General features: G+C 42.2%; 1 protein-coding gene across 2 annotated transcripts in view; it reads right to left on the bottom strand.

Moving 5' to 3' along the window:
- Window positions 1-1,676: 1,676 nt before the first annotated feature.
- The window catches only part of LOC149786110 (uncharacterized), a 33,998-nt gene continuing 14,605 nt past the window's right edge, over window positions 1,677-21,069 (bottom strand). For both annotated transcript variants that reach the window (XM_089976427.1, XM_089976428.1), the window contains exon 6: window positions 1,677-3,162. In XM_089976427.1, coding sequence (XP_089832553.1) covers window positions 2,472-3,162 — 691 coding nt within the window. In that variant the 3' untranslated portion in view covers window positions 1,677-2,471. The remainder of the gene's footprint in view (window positions 3,163-21,069) is intronic.

Below are 21,069 nucleotides of genomic sequence, written 5' to 3'. Positions count from 1 at the left end.
TACAAATTGTCGTATATGAAGTGTGTGTTATGGTCTTCAGTTAACTAAACAGCAGGTGGTTGACCCAAGAGTTAGAAATTTCTGAGAAACGTTTCAAAATTTGGTCCAATGGCAGAATATGAGAAGATAAGACATACGTAACTGAGGTCTAGACGTTAGTGTTAAAACAATAGTCGGTTTGGTCTAGTTGTTACACCTTCGTCCTGAACATTTTCTAAAGAAATGATGGACTATTGGTACGCAAAAATGTATGAAAAATGCATGGGATGTTGGTCCTCAAAAATGTATGTTAAAAAGGAAAAAAACAAATGCTGGACCATTCGTTCTCAAAACTTTATGAAAACAAGTCGTTGGAACAGTGATCCTCAAAACTTTATGAGACCTTTGAAAGGTATGAGAAAATGTAAGGCCGGTGGCCTGTGATTTTCAGTACAATTTAGGAATAAAAAACAAATTTGCGGATGGCCACATAATAGTTGAAAAATGTTAAATACCTGATTTGCCAGTTTAAAGTGGATGAAAACTATCGAACCATTTTATAAAGCGGATAGAATTTGCATTTTGGCCCAGAACTGTCTAAAGTTTAACTATTGACATCAAATTGGATATATGCATATGATTATTGACATCAAATTGGATATATGCATATGATTATTGACATCAAATTGGATATATGCATATGATTATTGACATCAAATTGGATATATGCATATGATTATTGACATCAAATTGGATATATGCATATGATTAAATAAATAAATGGATGGTCATGCTTGTATTTGTATGAAGAGACCATGGTTACATTTTCATGCTGCCGGGGCGATTTTCTAAAAATGTTTCACAATATTTTAAAGACTATCTTAACTGACTTTTCATCGTAGAGCTTTACAAACACAAATATAGTGAATGTTGTTGAAACTCTGATTCTGCATGTCAAAAGTAGATAAAATTCTACCCCAGACCATCGCAGATTGACATTCAAATGGTGGCTGCTAACCTTTACATAGGCATTTACTGGGGGGAGGGGGCAAAACAGAAATGGCTAAGGTGACACTGGAGCTCCCAGCTTCGTCCTGATTCTACAGTACTCCCACTGGGTTCTACTGCCTGTAAATGTATCTCATAGGAGGCTTCAGTTAAATGGGTTGTGTCAGCGTATTGATTAGTCAATCTGGTCACAGTAATTTATTTGAACGTGTCTTAAAAACGGCTGTGAATGTGTTGGAATTGAATTCACAATTGAGATGTAGAAAATGGAATAAAAACAAAAGCATTAAATGTAATTATGCATCGCAGAGATGATTAAAATGTATTTTTGATTAAAGTACAGCATTAATTTGATACATTTTTAATTGTCACTCTTAAGCCAGAACTGAACCACATAATATGCACGTTCTTTATAATGCAGTGAATGTAAAACTTACGTTACAGTATTGCTTGCATAAACTCCCGCATGATATTCATTGTTAAAATGGATACCCATTCGCTTAGTAATTTATGGTGTTGTATTCTTGGACAGGTTCCCGTGCAGATATTTTGCACAAGGGCAATTCCTTAATCTTACAGATTTCCTTTAGTGACAATTTGAATATTTGAATACATAATTCAAAAGCACGTCTGACTGTCTTAACGAATTTCTTTCAAGCTGAGGGAAAAAATGAAAAGATGAAGCAAAATGAATATGTGCATGTATTGTAGAGGAGAAAAACAATGGCCATGTGTCATAGTTAAATCGATATCTATCTATCTATCTATCTATCTATCTATCTATCTTCTTGGTCAGACCGCTAGATTATATAGGTACGTAGGTAAGTAGGCATGATGGGAGTCTCGCCAACTGCCACAGTCAGGTTGATATCATATTTACTTTAATAATAAAACTATGAACGCAGTATTCTTAGTAATGAATCCGTATTCAGTATCCAAGAGAATAAACGTATAAACGTAAATGTGATTTTCAGGAATGAAAACAATAAAACAACAATCAGCTCTTGGTAGTTTGGATAAAGCAACTGACTGGACTACTGTTTCTTTTTATCACTTTTGAAACCTCTTCTTGAATGCGAAAGAATGTTCGCCATTGAGAAAGAGAGTAAATGAAACGTCCTGAAGTTTCGCAATTGAATGATTGGATCAACATAATAATGAAGTCGCATGAACATGCACCGAATTAGGAAAAAGTCCGGTTCATGAAAAGACGACGAATGTCATCTTAAGTAGACGCTGTTGGAAGCATTTTAGTCTAACTTGACAGCAGCAGTCTTGGTTCTGCCATGTGAAATTCTTATCCACCATGAGTATCAAACACATCAAAGTCACGAACTGGCAGATAGGAAAGCATTTTCTTCCTCGATATATACCCAAAACGTTATGATTTTGAAGATGAAAATCAGCCCATCTGCAACATCAAACACGATATAATTTTTAATTGGAAGAGAAGAATGATCTTATCCTAAAATGAGCAGGTCTCACTAATCATCATCAAGTCCCTTGTTGTCATAGCATGCGACAGAATCTGAGGCCTTTAAAACATTTTGTTTTTTATTTGTATCATGTTGGCTTGGAATCTGTTCAAGTCCTTCTGACGCACTAATATTTAGAGGGTTGCTAAAATGAACATCTCCATCTTCGGAATTGTCCTGTGGCTCCACCCCCTCACGTTCAGACATGAGGTGATTTTGATCATGCTTCATTTCATTTGTCTTCTGCCTACAGTCTTGTTCAGCAGGTGAGACTCCTTCAACAGTTAATTCTTCCTGCTCCTGGAAATGATCTATTTGAAGTCTGTTTTCTCTTGAACCAGTTAATTCAGCTGCCCTTACGTCGGTTGTAGATTGTTCAATATCTTCTTCCTCCTTCCCCATCGAACTAGATGCATTGTCTGGAACATATGAGTCCTCATTATGGGTTGGTTTGCTCTGTTCTTTTTTTCCTGATCCAACCATATTCCCTTCCTTATATTGGATTCTTTGTTCCTCCACTAGATTTTCCTCGGACACATTTCTATACAGGGCCAGGTTTCTGATCTCCACAGGCATGTTTGGATTTCTGGTGGACTTTCCCCTCCTCTGGCCGTTCGGGGCAGCTTTTTCTTCAATCTGAATGACAGGTGGATATTCAGGCGAATAAAGCGTCACGTTCTTTGTAGTTCGGCAGGATACACTGCAACAGATACAAAAGGTATATACTTTTTGTTTCTTAAGTGATGAGCCACCAATTGATTCATTAAAATAGGTTTACATTACCAATTGTGACCTTGTCTTCTAACATGTACCACTTACTGATCTCTATCTCTGACCAGATTCATCCTCACCCCGATTGGAACAAGTACAGATGCTTAAGCGAACAAAGGAAGCAAACATAACTGTATGGTCAAGCTCAACCAAAGAAGACAATTTTTTTGTGCAGAGCATTACCTTCCTAATGGAATTGATGATCCTATTTTGAGATACTGAACTTTAAATATGTTTCATTCTATCGGCAGGTGAATGCCTCCAGTTGTAGGTAGCGAATTTCAACCAATCACAGGGCGCAACATATCTAAAATAAAACAATATAAACGCCTATAAAGAATAGTGGTACATGATTACATTCATGAAAAGTATCCAAAACAGAGTTAATTCGAATACAGTGTCCTTATTGCCATCACTCGTCAAGGGACATGCGCAATCTTCGCAACAAGGTAACAATAAACATCCCTACAATACAGATGATCTCGTTTCATACAATCAAGGGATTCGACAAAGTAAATACAGAAAGAAAATATTCAGCAACTAAAGTTTAAAACTAATGTAAAGTATTGCCAAAACTGACCCAAAAAAAAACATTTACAGCTTTTTTTAAAAAGCATGTAATTGATTGTCTAACAAATTAAAGATTCGTATATGAAAAACAGCCATATTTTCTATCAAGCTAGAAAAGATGAAGAAAATTTAAATACAATGAGCTATTAAAATGAATTAAAAGAATAATTTTAACAAATCAATGAAGACAAGAAGCAAAATCGAAAATGAATTACTTGCTTTATCAGAACAAGACACAAGGCAAAATGTAGATTTTAGCTGACTGACAATATTATGGTTTCTCTTGCTCGTTAGCATTGGCTACATATAGAAATAATGTTATACAAAGTACAACGGTAGAGCCTGTTCAAAGCACAAGCGTGATGCATATGCCATCAACATGCGTAGTTACAGACAATTGTAAAGCCTGTGCAAAAGAACACGGAGTATACTCTGTATTGACGGATACTACAAGTTGTAACGCCCCTGAAATAAGATAAGATAATAATTCTTATTTCCGACTACATAGTCCATACATCTAAATTAAAATATAGATATAAATTAAAAACATTGTAAACATAAAAGAACATATATATCATACGTACCCGTATACAGATACATCTACACAATTAACTGCGCCCTGCATTGCTAATAATGAAATTAAGCGGCACATTTAAAGAACAATTTGTTCCATCTGCTAATAATATGAGAATTTAAATGAATGTTGTAGGTGTACGTAAATGCAACATTGGACACTATCAACCAACAGTACGCACTCCACTTACTTGCCAGTTGGAATTTGTATAAAATGTCAGAAAGAAAATGTTGTAGCATGCAGCTTGAAGATCTGTTTATCTACAAAATTGGTCCGCCATCTAAAATATCAATAAATGAAATACTTTTTACTGGTACTAATTCATTGATAATAATGACGATTGCATGCTATCCAAGTTTTCATATGTGAGGATTACATAGGGTTATATGAAATAATTTCCTTTGTCTGTTAGGACCATACTGATTATTGTGAGTTAACAATAATCGCATATTTATATCTGATTTTGTAATGTTTAAACAATCTTGTACGTTAGGGATTGCAGTGAGTTAGAATTTTGTGAATTGTATGCAATAGTAATCGATCATTTGGTAGCGTAGATAAAGAGATACGGTAATATTGGATATGCCGCTCACGTGCTAATTTATGGTCGGTCGCTGTGAAGCGAGGGTGATGTTCTATCGGATTAAGTCAGAATGTATGCAGTGTGAGTACTTAAGTGGGATACCCTACGTACAATGGGAATTAGCATTACAGGGACCCCTGGGACACTCTACGTACAATGGAACTTTAACATGGCGAAAAATCGTGGGACACTCTACGTACAAGGGGAATTTAACATGGCGAAAAATCGTGGGTCACTCTACGTACAAGGGGAATTTAACATGGGGGAATAGAGTTTGGGTTTGTTTAGGGACAAGGGGAATTGAACATGGGATTTTTTTTTTTTTTTTTTAAATTTTTTTAAATTTAAATTTAAATTTAGGCAATTGAAAGGCTATCTCTTTTCGAGAAATATGGCTGGCCCTGAAAAGGGCCTTTGGGTTTTTTCTTCTTTTAACTTCTTAACTTTTTCCACCATCCTCTTATTTTGTCCATCATTCCTTTCTTTTTCTTCTTTTCTGTTTCTGGCATCCAGTCCGGATGGCCCATGGCCCGGAACTTCTCTTGGATTTTCATCCAGTTTGTGTTCAGTTTTTCTAGTTCTTCCTTTTTTTTCTATTTTCTTTTTCTTTTCTTTCCTTTGACCACTTTTCTTTGATCTTCTTGACCTCTTCGGTCAGCACATTCCTCATTAGTTCTTCAGCTTTCTTAAGTTTTTCTAACCCCCACTTCGCGAAACACCAATCTGTCCATTCTGCAATGTCTTCTAGAAAGCACCTTGCACTCGTCACATGATCTATTGCTTCTTTTAACTTACCCACTTTCACATACGGTAGGTTAATTAAACCTCTGATTCTCTTCTCCTCATCCTCTATCATTTCTTTTACAATATTTACTGATAAGTGTAGGCTGGTTACTTGTCTTGAGACGAAGTCTTTTGTCACTGCATACCTCCATTCCTGTTCAACCCTTTCTGCTACACTCAATCCATCTACCATCCAATACCAACTTCCCATAAGATCGTTGTATAAAGCTGAAGCTGCTGGCATCTTCTTGTTTGCTTATTCCGTAGAATGGGCTCCAATGACCAACACTGTTAGTTTTATAGTGAAAGCGCGTACGTGATGGAAAACATCCCCCTAAAAAACATAAAATTGATCTTACCTAGATCATGACCAAACAACGCGCGGACGTGAAGGAAAACATCCCCCTACTTTCTCATTTCATATAATAAAAACCCAAACTATACTCTCCACATACGCTAAGAAACAATAAACAAAATCCATAATCTACTATCCACACAATCGTACGTGAGCGGTTACAAAACCCAAACTATACTCTCCACATACGCTAAGAACAATAAACAAAATCCATAATCTACTATCCACACAATCGTACGTGAGCGCTTACAAAACCCTAACTATACTCTTCACCTACGCTAAGAAACAATAAAGAAACCCATAATCTACTATTCCCACAAACATACCTTAGCTCTTACAAGCACCAACACACAAACACATACCCTCACACTATCTTAAAAAAGAGTTAGTGTTTATATTCACACTACTCTACCTACACATTGGCAAATTGATGGTTATTTCTTTTCTATAGTATTGGGTAGCCCTGAAAAGGGCTGTTTTTTTGTTTGGAACTTCATGGACACCTGGTTAATGGTGGCACCTTCCAGGCCTGGCGCCGCATACACATCTTGTCCCCCAGTTACTTTTTACCTTTTTGGGGGAGAGAGCAGAGGCAGGATATGTCGCTTCAGAATCCCAATTTTCGCTCTCTGGGATTCTGAAATTTCTTCTTCTTCTCTCCTTTTCCTCCTCCTCCTCTTCTTTGTATCTTCTCTCCTCCTCTTTGTATCTTCTTTCCTCTTCTTCTTTATATCTTCTCTCCTCCTCTTCTTTGTTTCTTCTTTCCTCCTCCTCTCTTATCCTTCCCTCCTCCACAATGGCTTCCGCGGCCAGTTCATTTAATATGCGCCTGGCATATTCCAGATGCACGTGAAGTTCCAACAGTTTCTCCAGTCTCGTGTTCATTTTTCGTGTTGATCAATCAACAAGGGTAGCTGGACTGCCGAACGAGTTTCAATTTATAGTGAAAGCGCGGACGTGATGGAAAACATCCCCCTAAAAACATAAAATTGATCTTACCTAGATCATAACCAAAAAAAAACAACAACGCGCGGACCTAAAAGAAACACTCACTTTTTTATGCTACCCATCACTATTTTAAAATTTTTTATAAATCACTTCAATAGACTATCCACATACGCAAAGCAATCCAATCTAACCCCAAATTTACACCTCAAACACCAAAAAAAGACATCATTTTCATCTACTATCCATACCAACTTACTTAACCACTTACAAACACAAACACACAAACACATACCCTTACATTTTTTTAAAAAAGAGTTAGTGTTTATTTTCACACTACTCTACCTACACACATTGGCAAATCGATTGTTATTTCTTTTCTAGAGTATTGGGTAGCCCTGAAAAGGGCTGTTTTTTTTTTTTTGTTTTGTTTTGCTATGGCATTCTTTTTAGTTTCTAAGAATGCGATGTCCTCTGAGGATAGACTTTCTGGCGATAGGTCTGCTTCTTCGGAAAGAGAAGAAGAACTCTTTGGTGTCGATACGACAATCGACAAAGCCTCTGTCAGCTTCAGGTTGCTGCTGCTGCTCTTGTTGTTGTTGTTGCTGCTGTCTCTGAAGTCTGTACTTCTCTGTCCATTCTTCTTTTTCCCTGTTCATTTCTTCTCTGAAGAGCTCTTCTATCAGGTCTTCAGTGATTTTTAACATTCTCACATTCTCTATTTCTTCTGGCTTCGGTATCAGACTGTGTCTGACCCTATGCAAATTCACGTAGGCTTCGTTGAGTTTAGCTAGTTTGGAGCACATCTTCTTAGGAGCATGAGTCGACAATGGATGGTTAGACTGGAAACAACCCGGTTCTTAAAGTCAAAGCGCGGACGTGAAGGAAAACATCCCCCACACGGTTTTTGAGTCGCAACGTTTAGTGAGTGTCATGAGAGGGATAGTAAGAAATGAAAGAGCATCAATCCAACATTCTTATAGCTAAACAAAAGACAAAGGCATTTTTTCAAAACACAACATTTTTTATTCAAAAATCACTTAACACTAAACAACAACTCTAACATTTTTAACAATAATCCAACATCATAACATCAAACAATTTTTTTCAAAATACAACATTTTTTCCACAGTCTCATCACATTCCATCTTTAAAGTTTCTCCACTAGGTAAAGAGGGATAACAGTCTTCCATGGTTTCTAGTAATCTAGGATGACTTCTCTCAAACTGTTGATTTCTATGGTATTATCGAATTCTGCATACAGGATGACGTTCACCGTTTCATCAGGGTCTCGGTCTTTAAACTGAATTTCCACACGAATCTGACCGGATTTTATAGGGTGGAAATGTCCCTCGTCGCTGCCTTGGTCTGGAGTGAAATCGAAAGCCCACAAAGCGTAGCCTCCTGCATAATCCTCGTACGTAATACCGTGACTGGTATTGGTTCCTAACTGTCCGGTGGCTTCGTACAGGGACAAGTACGATCTCAAGTAATTCTTCTTGGTAAAGTCAGGTTCGAAAGGTCTGGTACACAAGGTCTTGCCATCGCGACTGACTTCGATTTTGGACACGCCAAAGTGTTGAAAGTAGAAAGGATTTTTTTCGGCAGCTCCGTTGAAGGCTGTATTCTCGACGATACCAACGATCAAACGTTTGGGTAACTGTCCTTGGAACAGATGATCTTCGATCATGGATCGCTGTCCCTTGGGAATGGTGAAGGTTTTCACTTCCACGCGTCGTATGGGATACTTGGCGGTCGTTCTGCTCAACGTCTGACTGATGTCGTTTCCCACTTTAGGTAACACTTCCACACGGCGTACGTAGAGTCTGGCTTCTAGGATTTTGGTTTTGTAACCGTCACTATCAGCCATCAAATGGAAAGCGGCACTGCTACGATTCAGTCTCAGGCGGACATCCACCCCGTTCAGCAAATACTTTTCTTGCAACCACATGTCCAAATGCAAACGATCCATCAGTTCTAAACTTGTGTCGGCTCCCGTGATTCTCTTTCTTCGTTCTACAAATCCATCATTGTTGTCTTTCTTTTCATCAGTTTCCAATATTTCAAACTTGGTAGGTTCGTCAGCTTCCCATACCACACAGGCATTGAGATGAGTGTTCTTGGCATCTATTCCGTACGTCAAGAGATTTTCCAGGTAGGCACGATAAGGGTAAGTATCCATGCTGCTACTGACCAGTTTGTTATTCAAGTACAAGTCCACTCCACTGAACAAGGAATGCATGAAATTGTTGACGGGAGCTACTGCTTCATCGTCTATAGCACCTCCAGTCTTATCTAGAATTTTGACTTTCAGGTACAAGTAACTGCTATTCAGATCGATGTAATCTTCGGGCTGTCCTTTGATTTCAAACTCGATGGGAGCGGAATCGGTCAGTGAGGAGACGGGGTGAAATTCCACCCATTGGGATTCTTGCATGGTCATCATGGTGGGGGGCATGGCAAACAGATCCAGTTCCGTCTTGGAACAAGCGCAAGATTCTCGGTGCATCATTTTTTTGTCTCTTTTCTCAATAATCGAAAACGTCTAAGTCTCGAACGGTTCTTTTTTCTTGGCCTTTCTCGCTTGAAGTCTGGTGAAAGGGTGTTTTCTTCGTCGTCTCTTTCTGCCTTGTCCTTGCTGAATGCCTGACTCGGTAGCGTGCAGGGCATTTATAGGTGTTTCTCGTTGGCCTAAAATGTCTTTGCCCGTTTGCAGCAAGACATTTTTGCCTGCCCTCATGAAGGCTTCTTTAGGGTTTTGTTTGTCGATGATGACATTTTGGAGAAATTCTTTGCCTTGCGTCAGTGCCGCATCTTTCAAGGCGTGCAATCCGCGTGTCACCATCGGTTTCAACACCGGGGCCACCGAACGAAAGGCCGATTTTAACATGTCTCCTAAGCCGTGTCCTCGCTGTCGAGCAACCCCTCGGTACACTGGATACATGACTTAAGAGTCGTGAGAGAACCGTTTTCGAAAATGGAGTTTCACCGTGACTTTTCCTTTGGTGAATGGAATATTTTGTCCCAGATCTCCTTTTATAGCAATGTTGACCGTGTCCAAACACGACTTGCTGACAGGCAAATAATGAGGATGGACAAATTCGCGGTGGACGTGGTAAGTGTTTCCACCTTCCTCGTCAGCATCTGTGGCAGAATCCACTTTGAAAGGAATGTCACGCAGTAACGGTACGGAGGTGTGTCCCACCACGTTGTACTCCACCACATCGGAATACACAAACATCAAATTCAGTCCTTGGTTCAGTTCTACCGGGGCACGAAATAACTTGCTAAAAGACTCGTTGTCGTAAACGATGGGTAATTCGTTTTTCTTGAGCATGGTCTTTCTCATGTCCATGTCTCCGCCCAACATGTCAAACAATTCAGGACAAAATAAAATGGACACGATTTTCCTTCGTTCAAATTTCATCAAGAAGGGACGAGCTGCTTTGTGGTACTCCATGGTGACACTTTTGTTGACATGCTCCAAAGCTTTCAGAAACACGACATTAAACCTGGAGGTTATGGTGCTGACCAAATGTTGACCACTAAAATAATAGCCTGAGGGAATGAACAAGTGATAGGTGGTGTACTTTTGTGTACGGGTTTTCTTGTCATATTTGACATTGCTATCCATCCACTGTTGCATTTGCTCGTCATGAACTTCCACATCAAAAAAATTTTGATTGGGAAGGACATTGAGGACTTTGGGTCGGGTGAATCATTTCTACTAAAGCCACTTCCCAATGGGCTTCGTGATCTAACTGGATGGCTTGAGGTAATTTGGCCGTGTAACAGCACAACGTGTTCTTGGGAAACACCTCCATGGAACTGTCACTGGGTAAAGTTAAGTAAAATTGGTTTTGGTGACTCATAATTCCAGAGTTCTGTGGCTGTCCGAGGGGTTACTGGACGTCAGAGGCGTGTCTCCGCCCAAAATGGTGTTCTGGTTGTGATTGAAGTGGTGACTGGCACTGGCACTGGACACAAGGTTCCCGGGGTTCCCGTTCGAGGTGAATTTCAGGGAGGGATTAGGAAGCAGGTAACCGATGCAACTGCTCAATAAAATGGTCCACAATTGTTTGTCTCCTTGTTGCAAACTCAAATTGGCGATGGCTGCCCCGATGACACAATACACCACGAAGATTTGGCAGAAAAAGACGATTTGCGTTTTAGGCACACGTTCTCCACACCACACCCACAAGGGTTGTTTTTGTAAATCTTGCACAGAAGAACTAGGTGAAGGAGGAGTGGTCGACGTAGCTGCGTCTGCTGTGTGAAAGGGCATGATGGTCACTTCTTTTTATAGTCGATGACTTGCGAAGCGTCGATCCAAGAATCGAACTGGGTGGATATCCTTTCCAACGTACTTTGACTTCTTTGACACGTCGTTTACCCACTTTACGGGTTCTGCGTTCGAGAATGCTTTCGATGTCGTACACGTCGTCTTCTTTTTTGGTGACACGTTGTAACTCGGGCAAATAAAACGTTCCTTTGAGCACTTCTCCGTTCATGTCTTCCAATTTATAGACGGCAGGATGACGGCCATGCACTCGTCCAGTGACGCGAAACAATTCGGTCGTCCAGTTAGGTAAGTAACCTTTGTCGAAAGTGCGTTTGGTTTTGCCAATGCGCACCCAATCTCCTACGGCCAACATTCCACTTTTCTCGGGGACAGCCCTCGTCGGGGACGTACCAAACAGACGCTCAAACACCAACACTTCCTTGTCGGGAGTCACGTCTTGCGGGGCACCTCCGATGCTTCGATGGTAAGATTGGTTGTACGCTTGCACCAGGTGCGGTAAGATGTCGATGTACTTCAGAGTGTGGTGATGCGTAAAATATTTCCACATGCGTTCTTTCAAAGTGCGTTGAAAACGTTCCACGATGCTGGCTTTGGTTTCGGGATTCTCGGTGGTAAAAAAATGAATGTCACGTTTCTTTAATTCTTTTTGGAAAGCTTGGTTCAGAAATTCGGTGCCTTTGTCCGTTTGCCATCGAAGAGGGTGACGACCGCTTTGTTTCAACACCCGTTGCAGGGCTCGCACTAACTCGCTGCTCGATTTGGAAGTCAAGGGCACGACCCAGGCAAATTTGGAAAAGACGTCGATGACACAAAACAAATATTTGTAGCCACGATTGTAGCTGGCCAAATGAGAGACATCGGCTAAATCGGCTTGCCATTGATGATCGATGCCTTCCACTCGGGTGCGACTTGTGGCAAACTTGCGTCGAATGGGTTTGTGTAAAGTGTAGGTAGCTTGTTCTTGTAACCATCGTTGCACTTGACGTAAACGGAGACTTTTCAGTCGACTTTTGGCAGCACGATACAATTTTTGAACTCCTGCGTAACCTGCAGGATGGGAGGGATCGTAGTAAATACTGGCTAAGACTTTTTCCATTTTTTTGTGTTGGTTGGTGTGTTAATAAGACACCCACTCTTGGAGGATGCTACTCTTTTTCTCTTTGGGTATTTTCTTGGATTGCAATGCTTTGCGTGTGCGGCCAGCAATAGGTGTCGAAGAGGAGAAGGATGTCTGAGCGGGGGATATCGGTTCTTGTTTCACTTCTGTCTTCACTTCTGTCTTCACTTTCTTTTTCTCTTGTGAGGAAGAAGGGGTGGCCATCATCTTTTTAATCCATCCAATTCTGGAAGTAGGTGGTGTTGTTAACTTGCGTACTTTTTCTGGTGGAGTTTGAAACCCTTCCTCTTCTTCTCCTTTTTCTGTCTTGGTCACGGGTACTGGTGGTACTGGTACTGGTACTGGTGATGGTGCTGGACTTTTCATCAAGGTCTTAAAATCTATCAGAGTGGGTAGAGCTGTTTCGTCTAAAGCTTTCTGGTGAAAGAGTTGCAGTCGTTGCAAGAGTTGACCGTACTTTTGCGATTTTTCTGTTTCGGACAAATCTGGAGATCCATCAAGGACTGCAATTCGTGTTGTAACTGGGACATCTCGCTCAAATGGGGATTGGGAGGTAAATGCGGGGTGTGTTGTTCTTGCCACCGATGGTATTCCATCCATCGTTTGTAAGGTACTAAAGCTAGTTTTCGTCCTTCCATGGGGTTGTCAGGGGTCGATTCTGAGATCTTGGAACTTCCGAGGCCTTTTTATCTTGCTCCCACCAGTCCTCCCAACATGGTTCCCAAGACTCCTTTCAGTATGGGGCCTAACAAGAGAGGTAAAATACCTCCACGTTGCACTAACATCTTCTTTTTTTGACGAATGGGAATTTTCTTTTGAACCATTTGGCGAAGAACGTGACGATGTTTGCCTAAGCATTGTTTCTGGTGTTTGGACAAAGGGATCGTGCCTTTCAAAACGTTCAAACAACATTCGCACACGGTATCGATGACCTCTTTGGAGGCTGTTTGAATGAGTTTTTTTCGTAGGGGTGGAGAAGCTTTGGACAGGACAGATAACATGTCCCCATGTTTGGCTAAACGTGGTGGCAGTCCTTTCCTTTTCTTTCCTTGGGGTTTTCTGGAGGGTGACATCTTTGAGTCTTCAGGAGCACCAAAAAAAACACTGATACCCGACTTAGTCACAGGCCTTTTTTATACTGGAACGCGTCGCCACTGATTGTCTTTACGTCGTACTAGTTTGAGGACAGGCATGACACGTCGTGCAGGGGTACGTAACGGACTAAATCGAGCCAGTTCTTGCTTGGACAAATCCAGCAAACTTTGTAACATGCCCGATCTTTCTTGAACTTTGATTTTGGGAGAAGGTACTTTGTGAGCAGCAGCCACTGCCACTAAATTGGAAGGTCCTGCCACTGGGGAAGTTCTTTTGGGGGTCATCAACGGAGAAGTTCTTGGTGTGATCAACGTCTCCAAGTACTCTTCAGTTCTGGGTGTCATTAACGGAGAAGTGGACAAACGTGAAGCTGCCGGAGACGCAGTCACCGCCGTGGCAGGTCGTGGTTTGCGAGTGTAAGGTTGCGTCCTGGCCGAAGTGCCTCTCTTGCGACTAGTTTTCTGTGGACTTTTCTTTTTCTGGGGGCTTCTTTTCTTTTTCCGGGGTGGTGGTGGTGTCTGGTCAGAGGAGGGTCCTGCCACTGGAGAAGTTCTCCTTGGGGACCTGGTCTTTTTCTTCTTGGGGCTTCGTTGGACTTTTGTCTTGGGGATAACTTTGGGGGCATTAGGATCCCATCTTAAGAGTGAGCGAATGATGACCCCTCCTAGAGTACCGCTCCCTCCAGGTTTCAAAATGATTTGTTTTTTGGTTTGAGTGTCGATGCGGGGATCGGCCAGTTGGACCAAAGCGACTTTGTTTCGATCGAAAAAGCGTTTGGCTTGATGAGGAATCTGAATGATTCCTTGGAGTAATTGACGTGCTGTCACCGTGAACCATCGTAAGACTTCTTTGAGACTAGCTTCTAAGACACGAGCTCGTGTTTGTGGATCTTTTTCTCGACTGATGCCATACAAGGCACGAATCAATTTGACGGGAAGATGCGACTGAAGGGACGTCATGTTCGCACTGAGAGTGAGACAGACGAAAAAGGGTCTGAGGTTTTCATAGATTTTTTATGGGGAGTGAAATGAAGTCGAGGACGGAGACGTGTACAGGACAGGCCCTCCGTCTTGGCACCAGTGGTGAAACAAGTGGGTACGAAATCGCAAATCCTCGGGAGTCGTAGGTTTCAAATCGACGAGTAAATAGGCGTGTGGAGTTTGAGTGGCATCGTCGTACGCCTGAGTCAACCAAGGCGTTCCTAACTGTTTGGCTAAGACTTGCACTTGCGATTTATCTCGAGGGCTTTTAAACAAGACCACGTAATGCGCATTGAGACTGATGGTGCGATGGGCTTTACTTTGTTGAAACAAATTTTGGGTGATGTAAACGACACTGGAATTACGGTGATGCCCTTTGCGCGTGAACCACAGTTTAATTTCTTCTTCGTCTTCTCCTAACATGTCGTCGAAAATGACCAAATGGGTTAGACGGGAGTCTGAGACGATGCCGTCGTCTTCTTTAGGAATGCCTTCCACAAACACGATGGAATCGCCTTGACTTTCTCGCAAGAGGCTGTACGCCGATTGCCACTCTTTGTAACACCACACGATTCGTTGAGGGGGTCGATCGATCAAATGATGTTTATGTTCGATCAAACGTTTGACGAATTCGGTTTTGCCTGAACCGCTAGGTCCAGCAATGAGCATGTTAAAGGGATGGCGAAGATACAAAGCCTCCCAACTGGCACGATCTAAGTGTTCGTCGATGACTTTGACAGTAGAGGAAGAGGGAGCAGAGACAGCAGAGGTAGCCATGGTGTGAGAAATGTCACTTGTGACACGAAAAACAAACAAGACAAGAGTTTATATACTTTTTCAGAACACGTTTATTGAATGTTTTTTTCAAACATGAATACGAAAGGCAAAAAATACATAAAAGCCAAAGGCTTAAGTACAAGAATAAAAGGCACATGATAACCATGAACGTGGAATAAACACAAGTGTCTGTACAACATGTTTTGGGTAAAGTTCTAACCAGTTCTATAGTAGGGGTAAGGTCACACAAGTGTCCTCCTGAAAGGGTCTTTCAGGCCTGTCCACGACAGTCCTGTCCTGGGTGACGGGTTCTTCTGGCACCGTCACTAACACAGGTTGAAAAGTAACTTTTTTCCTTGAATAACTCTCGTGCATACTAGGCCACCTCTTGTGTCCAAGCCTCAAAACCCTGGTCTCGGTGATGTCCAACATTTGACTCCTAACCAATCTGGTTTCTTCTTCGTCAACGACATGGTAAGTTACTTCAATGAACAATGAACTATCGATCTTGCCTTGGGTTCCTTTTTTATATACAGACCAATACCGACGTGACCGTACGGTAAGGTGAAGTGATTGGGAAGTCGCACTCGCTTCTGGTATACAATTTGATAGACTTTTTCCAAGGGTCGACTGACGATGTGGTGAGTGGGTAAACGTACAATCTTGTTCGGTTGATAGGTGGTCACTTTAAAGTTTCCATCCTCTCCCGATTGCAAGGCTTCTTTCAATACCCCAAAGTTGACCACTCGACTGGTACGATGATTCAGAGTCAGTCCTTTCACTTTGCACGTCGTGTGCACTTCTCCTTGTTTGTCCCGGTATTCGTAGCCGTAATTTTTGGGACCACCACTGACGAAACTTCGAATCTTGTCGTCGGGATGCTCGTCTGTCCAGGCTCCTAAACGGTCTCCTTCGATGTCAGGGTGCTGTTGAATCGGGTGATGGATGTAAATGCAACTGTCCGTGTCAAAGTACAGGACGCGTTCTTCTAACAGTTCTAGAGCTTCGTACAATTTTAAGCGAGCATGAGCTGTCACGTAAGCCGCAATGATGACATTTCCAAAAGGGTCGTCTTGTACAAAGTCCAGATCTTCTTCGTAATTGACCAAGATTAAATCTTCGCGAACGACGTCCACGTGTTTCATGTATTTGGTTTTGTCGTGAATCATCTGGAAGTAGCGGGAAGGTTCTGTCAAATATTCCGTCTTGGGTAAACACGGTCGTTGTGCCATTTTACCCCACAAGCAATTTAACATCACTTTGGCAAACGATCGCCTGCCTTCGTTTTTTTCGATGTGGTCTAAAGAGATGCCTTCTTGTGCGTAGTATTTCTCTTTGAATTGTATTTGGTCTTCGGGAGTGTGACACCAGGAAGGATAGCCGCTGGCTTCTTGTTTCAGTTTCAAAAAGGCATCCACGTAGTCGGCGAAAATGCCTTTCTGAGTAGGGTCACCCTTGTGGTACTGTTGTGTCTTGGGAAAGTGGCAAATTTCGTACACTTCTAACAGTTGGTATCCCATGTCCAGAGCTTTGAACAATTCCACGCTGACCCAGGTTCCCGTCAAGGCACGTTCTTCCTGGCTGTGATGGCAAGGTTGGTCCCGGTTGCACGTTTCGGCACAAGTACGGCACAATGGAAACATCAGTTTGCCTTGACAATGGTGAGGTAAGACGGGATGGTATAGGTTCGTGGGAGGCAAAACTTTACACTTGATCAAGCCTTCGTATTGTCGAATGTTTTTCAGGTCGATGTGTTCCGTCAACAATTGCGGGTGCCCTACAGGAAAGCGACAATATTTGCACACGGAGGGATACAGCGAACACACGTCCAAGTATTTGATTTCTTCTCCTTTCTCTTCGTCGGCTTGGTACAGCAAACAGGTGGCATTGGTCCTTCCTCCGTACAAACTATCCCTCGGGTTCAGCGGGTCCATGAACTGGTAACTTTCCACGAGGCGTTTAAACTCGGGATCGGTTTTCAAACGGTGATCGTACTCGTGTTCCCACATTTCCACCACTTGGTATCCTTGCTGTTCTAGCTTTAGGCGTCGCTGACAAGTGTCCTGGTACAGGTCTTCCATGGTCCGTTGTAAAAACTGATTTTTAGTGTCACGGTCAGGGTAGCAGACGGGACATCCGTGAAATAAGCAACCGTTAAACTCGTACACGATCTTGGGGTTTTCTAAGTCCCAGCCATCTACCGAATACGTTCCGATGGTCTTTTCGCCTCCTCCGTTGCGGGCATGCTGAATCCATTTGTCTTCCTTGTCGCACAAGTAATGTAACCAACGTAGGGCTTTGACCGAGTATTGACGTTTGACATAGTGGGTCGTTTGAGGACTGATGACAGCGACGGTGTTTTCAGGCATGAATCGTTGGCGGTACACTAAGGAACACGCTTTGGCAATGGTGCAAGCTTCTTTCAAAGGATCGACCCCTCCGTGTTCCATGAACATTTCTCGAAATTTTCCACAGCAACGCCGTAAAATGTCCATGTCGGAACGACAATACTTTAACATTTCTTCCTGAAAGTCGAAAGGGTCCGAGGCGTGAGCTTGGTACCAAGCGTAGAAAGCTTCTCGTTGTTCGGTACGCATGTTGTCGGGGTCGTAATAGTGAGCCTCAGGCAAATGGGGTAGAACAGCATGTTGATTGGCTTCCGTATTGAAAAAGTGTGGAAAGTACCCTTTAGCCATTTCTGTCATTCCAAACGTTTTAGGCATTCGGCTCAAAGGCATGGCCAAGTAACTCATCGAATCTTTAAACTGTACTTGTCCCACTTGCATGAAAATGATTTTGGCTCCGTTCAAAATCACTTTAGGACGTTCGGTGCCATGTTCCGTATAGTACCTCAAAAGAAACTGTCCATCGTATCCGGAGAAATTGTGAGCCATCACTGTGGCATGACGATGACAATCTCCGTAACGTTCGATGTCCTCTTGGCTCCACGTCTTGTCGATGGGGTCTAAGACCCATTGGGCAAAATCGGCTAACGTGTTTGGTCCCCGAAAGATTTTTTCACGCCCTCCGGGAATCTTGCTGCAGTGAGGGCAATGACTGAAGATAGGTTCTTGAATGCACTTCTCGCACGCTCGATGAGCCACGCAGAAATGAGGAATGTGAATGCCGGTCTCTTGCATGCATTCGAAATCGAAAAAGATGAAATTGCCTTTCTTCTTGTGACCGTCCTCTTTTTCTGGTGGGGGTTGGTATTTTTGCACGTAGCATTCGTGTTCCAAGTCCACGATGTGGTGACAAATGTGACATTTTTTCTTTCCTCGACATACGTGTGCCTTGGCATTGTTGGTAAGTATGCCTTGTCCACAGGTAGGGCACAATCTCAAGAGTTGACAAGCACATTTCTGCTGTGAACCTTGCGTCTTCAGATGTTGCTGGTAACAGGCAGGGCTGACAAACGTACGCAGACAAGTTGAACAAGGCACTGGTTCTTCGCTCAGACAGGGTGGAGAGGCCAAACATCCTGGGCATTTCAATCCACAATGCTTGTGTTGCTCTCGATTGTTATAACCATAATCACATTTCTCACAATAATAACCGTATCCCAGGAATCCAGTGATACTGGTAATGGTATCGAAATGGTCATCGTGATGATAGACATGAATGTATTTTCCGTCCTTAAAATCTTGGCCTCGAAACAACAGAGGCCCGCGCATTTCTTGAGGGTGCACTTTCAAGGTGTAGCGTGGAGCTAGGGCATCTTGCAATTTTTGCATCTCAGGAATGCCACACGGTGTGTCTTTGGACAGTCCGGCTTGTTGTAACAGGAGTTCTGCTTCGTTTCGTTGTTTGGCTCGATAGGAACGTTGAATAGTGTTCCAGGTTCTTTTCCATTCTACCGTGTCGTTCTTGTTGGCATAGGTTCGTCCCACCACGATGGCTCGAGCTAAACACATCTGGTCTTGAGGGTTGTTAATTCGGACGAGACTCTTTTTGGTGTTGCGAAGGTCGTCCACCAATAACATCTTTTTGCGTCCTGTCCCTTGAGGAAGAGAGACGTGAGCCATTTTCAGTGTGGCTTTACCATCGGTGATGTCAAACTGGTCATTAGATTGTTGTACGTGTTGAATCTTGTCCATGACTTTGGAAGGGGTCAGTTCTGCGGGTCTGCTAAACTCGATCCAAACAAGGGATTTCAAACCGTCGTGATCTATGGATAGTGTCAAGCGATCGTCTTCTTTGGGTTGACATTGTCGCTTGAGTGCAGTGAGCAAAGAATCCCACATCTCGGTGATAAACCCTTCTGCTTTCTCTAAGGGTACGTCGGCCTTGAAATCTTTAAACTTCACCGTGTAGGTGTAAGCCGTGGTTTTAAATTTTCTAGAGGAGCGCTTTTCCGTCTCTCGAATGGAATAGTATTTTTCAGGGTTGACTAAGGGTGACGAACTTGGTTTAGAGGGTTCGGATTCTGGTTCACTCATGTCCTCTTCAAAATCACTGGCATGAATTTGTGCCAAGATTTCATCCCTGGTACGAGGCGATAGATCACGTTTCTGCCTCTTACTTTCTTCTTCTTCTTCTTTCTTCTCGGATGAATAGGATCGTTTCATCTTGAGTGCAAAACGTCAAATGACTCAAGTTCAAACACCATAGACTAATTTATAGTCATGGCAAACCAGCGTATATAAAAAGGGTGTGTCTTGTCCTTTCACTATTCATTTCACTCTCAAACCGAGGAGAACGATGGAAGAGACTACCCAGATGGAACGTTTCGTCAGAGCTTTGCGAGGGGTCATTAGAAAATTCTCTTCAGACCAGCCGACGGACTACTCTCCTTCCTTTCGAGATAAGAGTCAGGATACTTGCTATATCTGTCAGAAGAAAGGGCATTGGTCTTCATAGTGTCCAGACCGTCAAAAAAGAAAAAAAACAGGGGCTAAAAAAGACAAAAGTCAAGATACCTGTTATTATTGTAAAGAAAAAGGACATTGGTCTCCAGATTGCCCAAAAAAGAAACAAGAGGAGTCAGAAGAAAAGAAGGATTCTTCAGAAGAAGAGAGGGATTCTTCGAAAGAAGAGAGGGATTCTTCAGAGGAAGAAGAGGAAGAAAGAAGACAATTCTATTTAAAAGAAGCAAAGAAACAGGAGAAGAAAAGAAGAAGGGAAGAAAATGAGGAAAAAACGGTGAAGAAATTCAAAAAACAGAGAGACTAAACAAGGAGAAAGAAGAAGTCAATGAACTTTTAATTAAAGTGTTCTGTGGTGAATTGTGAATTGGATTGTAAAAAAATGGATAAAAGAATACATGAATGATATAAGGTAAGTGTCTTTGAGTTTTGATTTTAAAATAAGAAGCTACACTCACGCACTCATACACAGACACGTACTATAAGGGTAAAATGGGTGGGGTTTATTTTTGAGTTATTGGCAAATTGAAATTGTATTTCTTTTCGAGAAATGTGGGTGGCCCTGAAAAGGGCCTTTTTATTTTGGTGTAGGGGTGAGTTTAACCAATCAACTTTAACTACCTTAAGCCTTTGCCACGGCCAAGGCCTACTTCTGATGATTGGGTTGAAATCACTAAGGGTGGTACGATAGGCTTAGTCACAGGGTTGGCGTGTTTAGCTCGGGAAGGTCGTATTCTCTTCGGTCGTGATAAAGAAGTCTGATACATTTGTTTCAGACTTCTTAACTCCGCTAAAATGTCCAACAGTACCGTAGCCGTTTGATTTTCACCCTCTTGTTTCTTTGCTGCTACTTCTTCTTGCTGTTGTTGCTGTTGTTTTTTTTCTTACC

The sequence above is a fragment of the Sinohyriopsis cumingii genome, chromosome 12, assembly GCF_028554795.1.
Source record: "Sinohyriopsis cumingii isolate HCF-2022 chromosome 12, ASM2855479v2, whole genome shotgun sequence".
Classification (NCBI taxonomy): domain Eukaryota; kingdom Metazoa; phylum Mollusca; class Bivalvia; order Unionida; family Unionidae; genus Sinohyriopsis; species Sinohyriopsis cumingii.
This window is presented reverse-complemented; position numbering and strand designations above follow the sequence as displayed.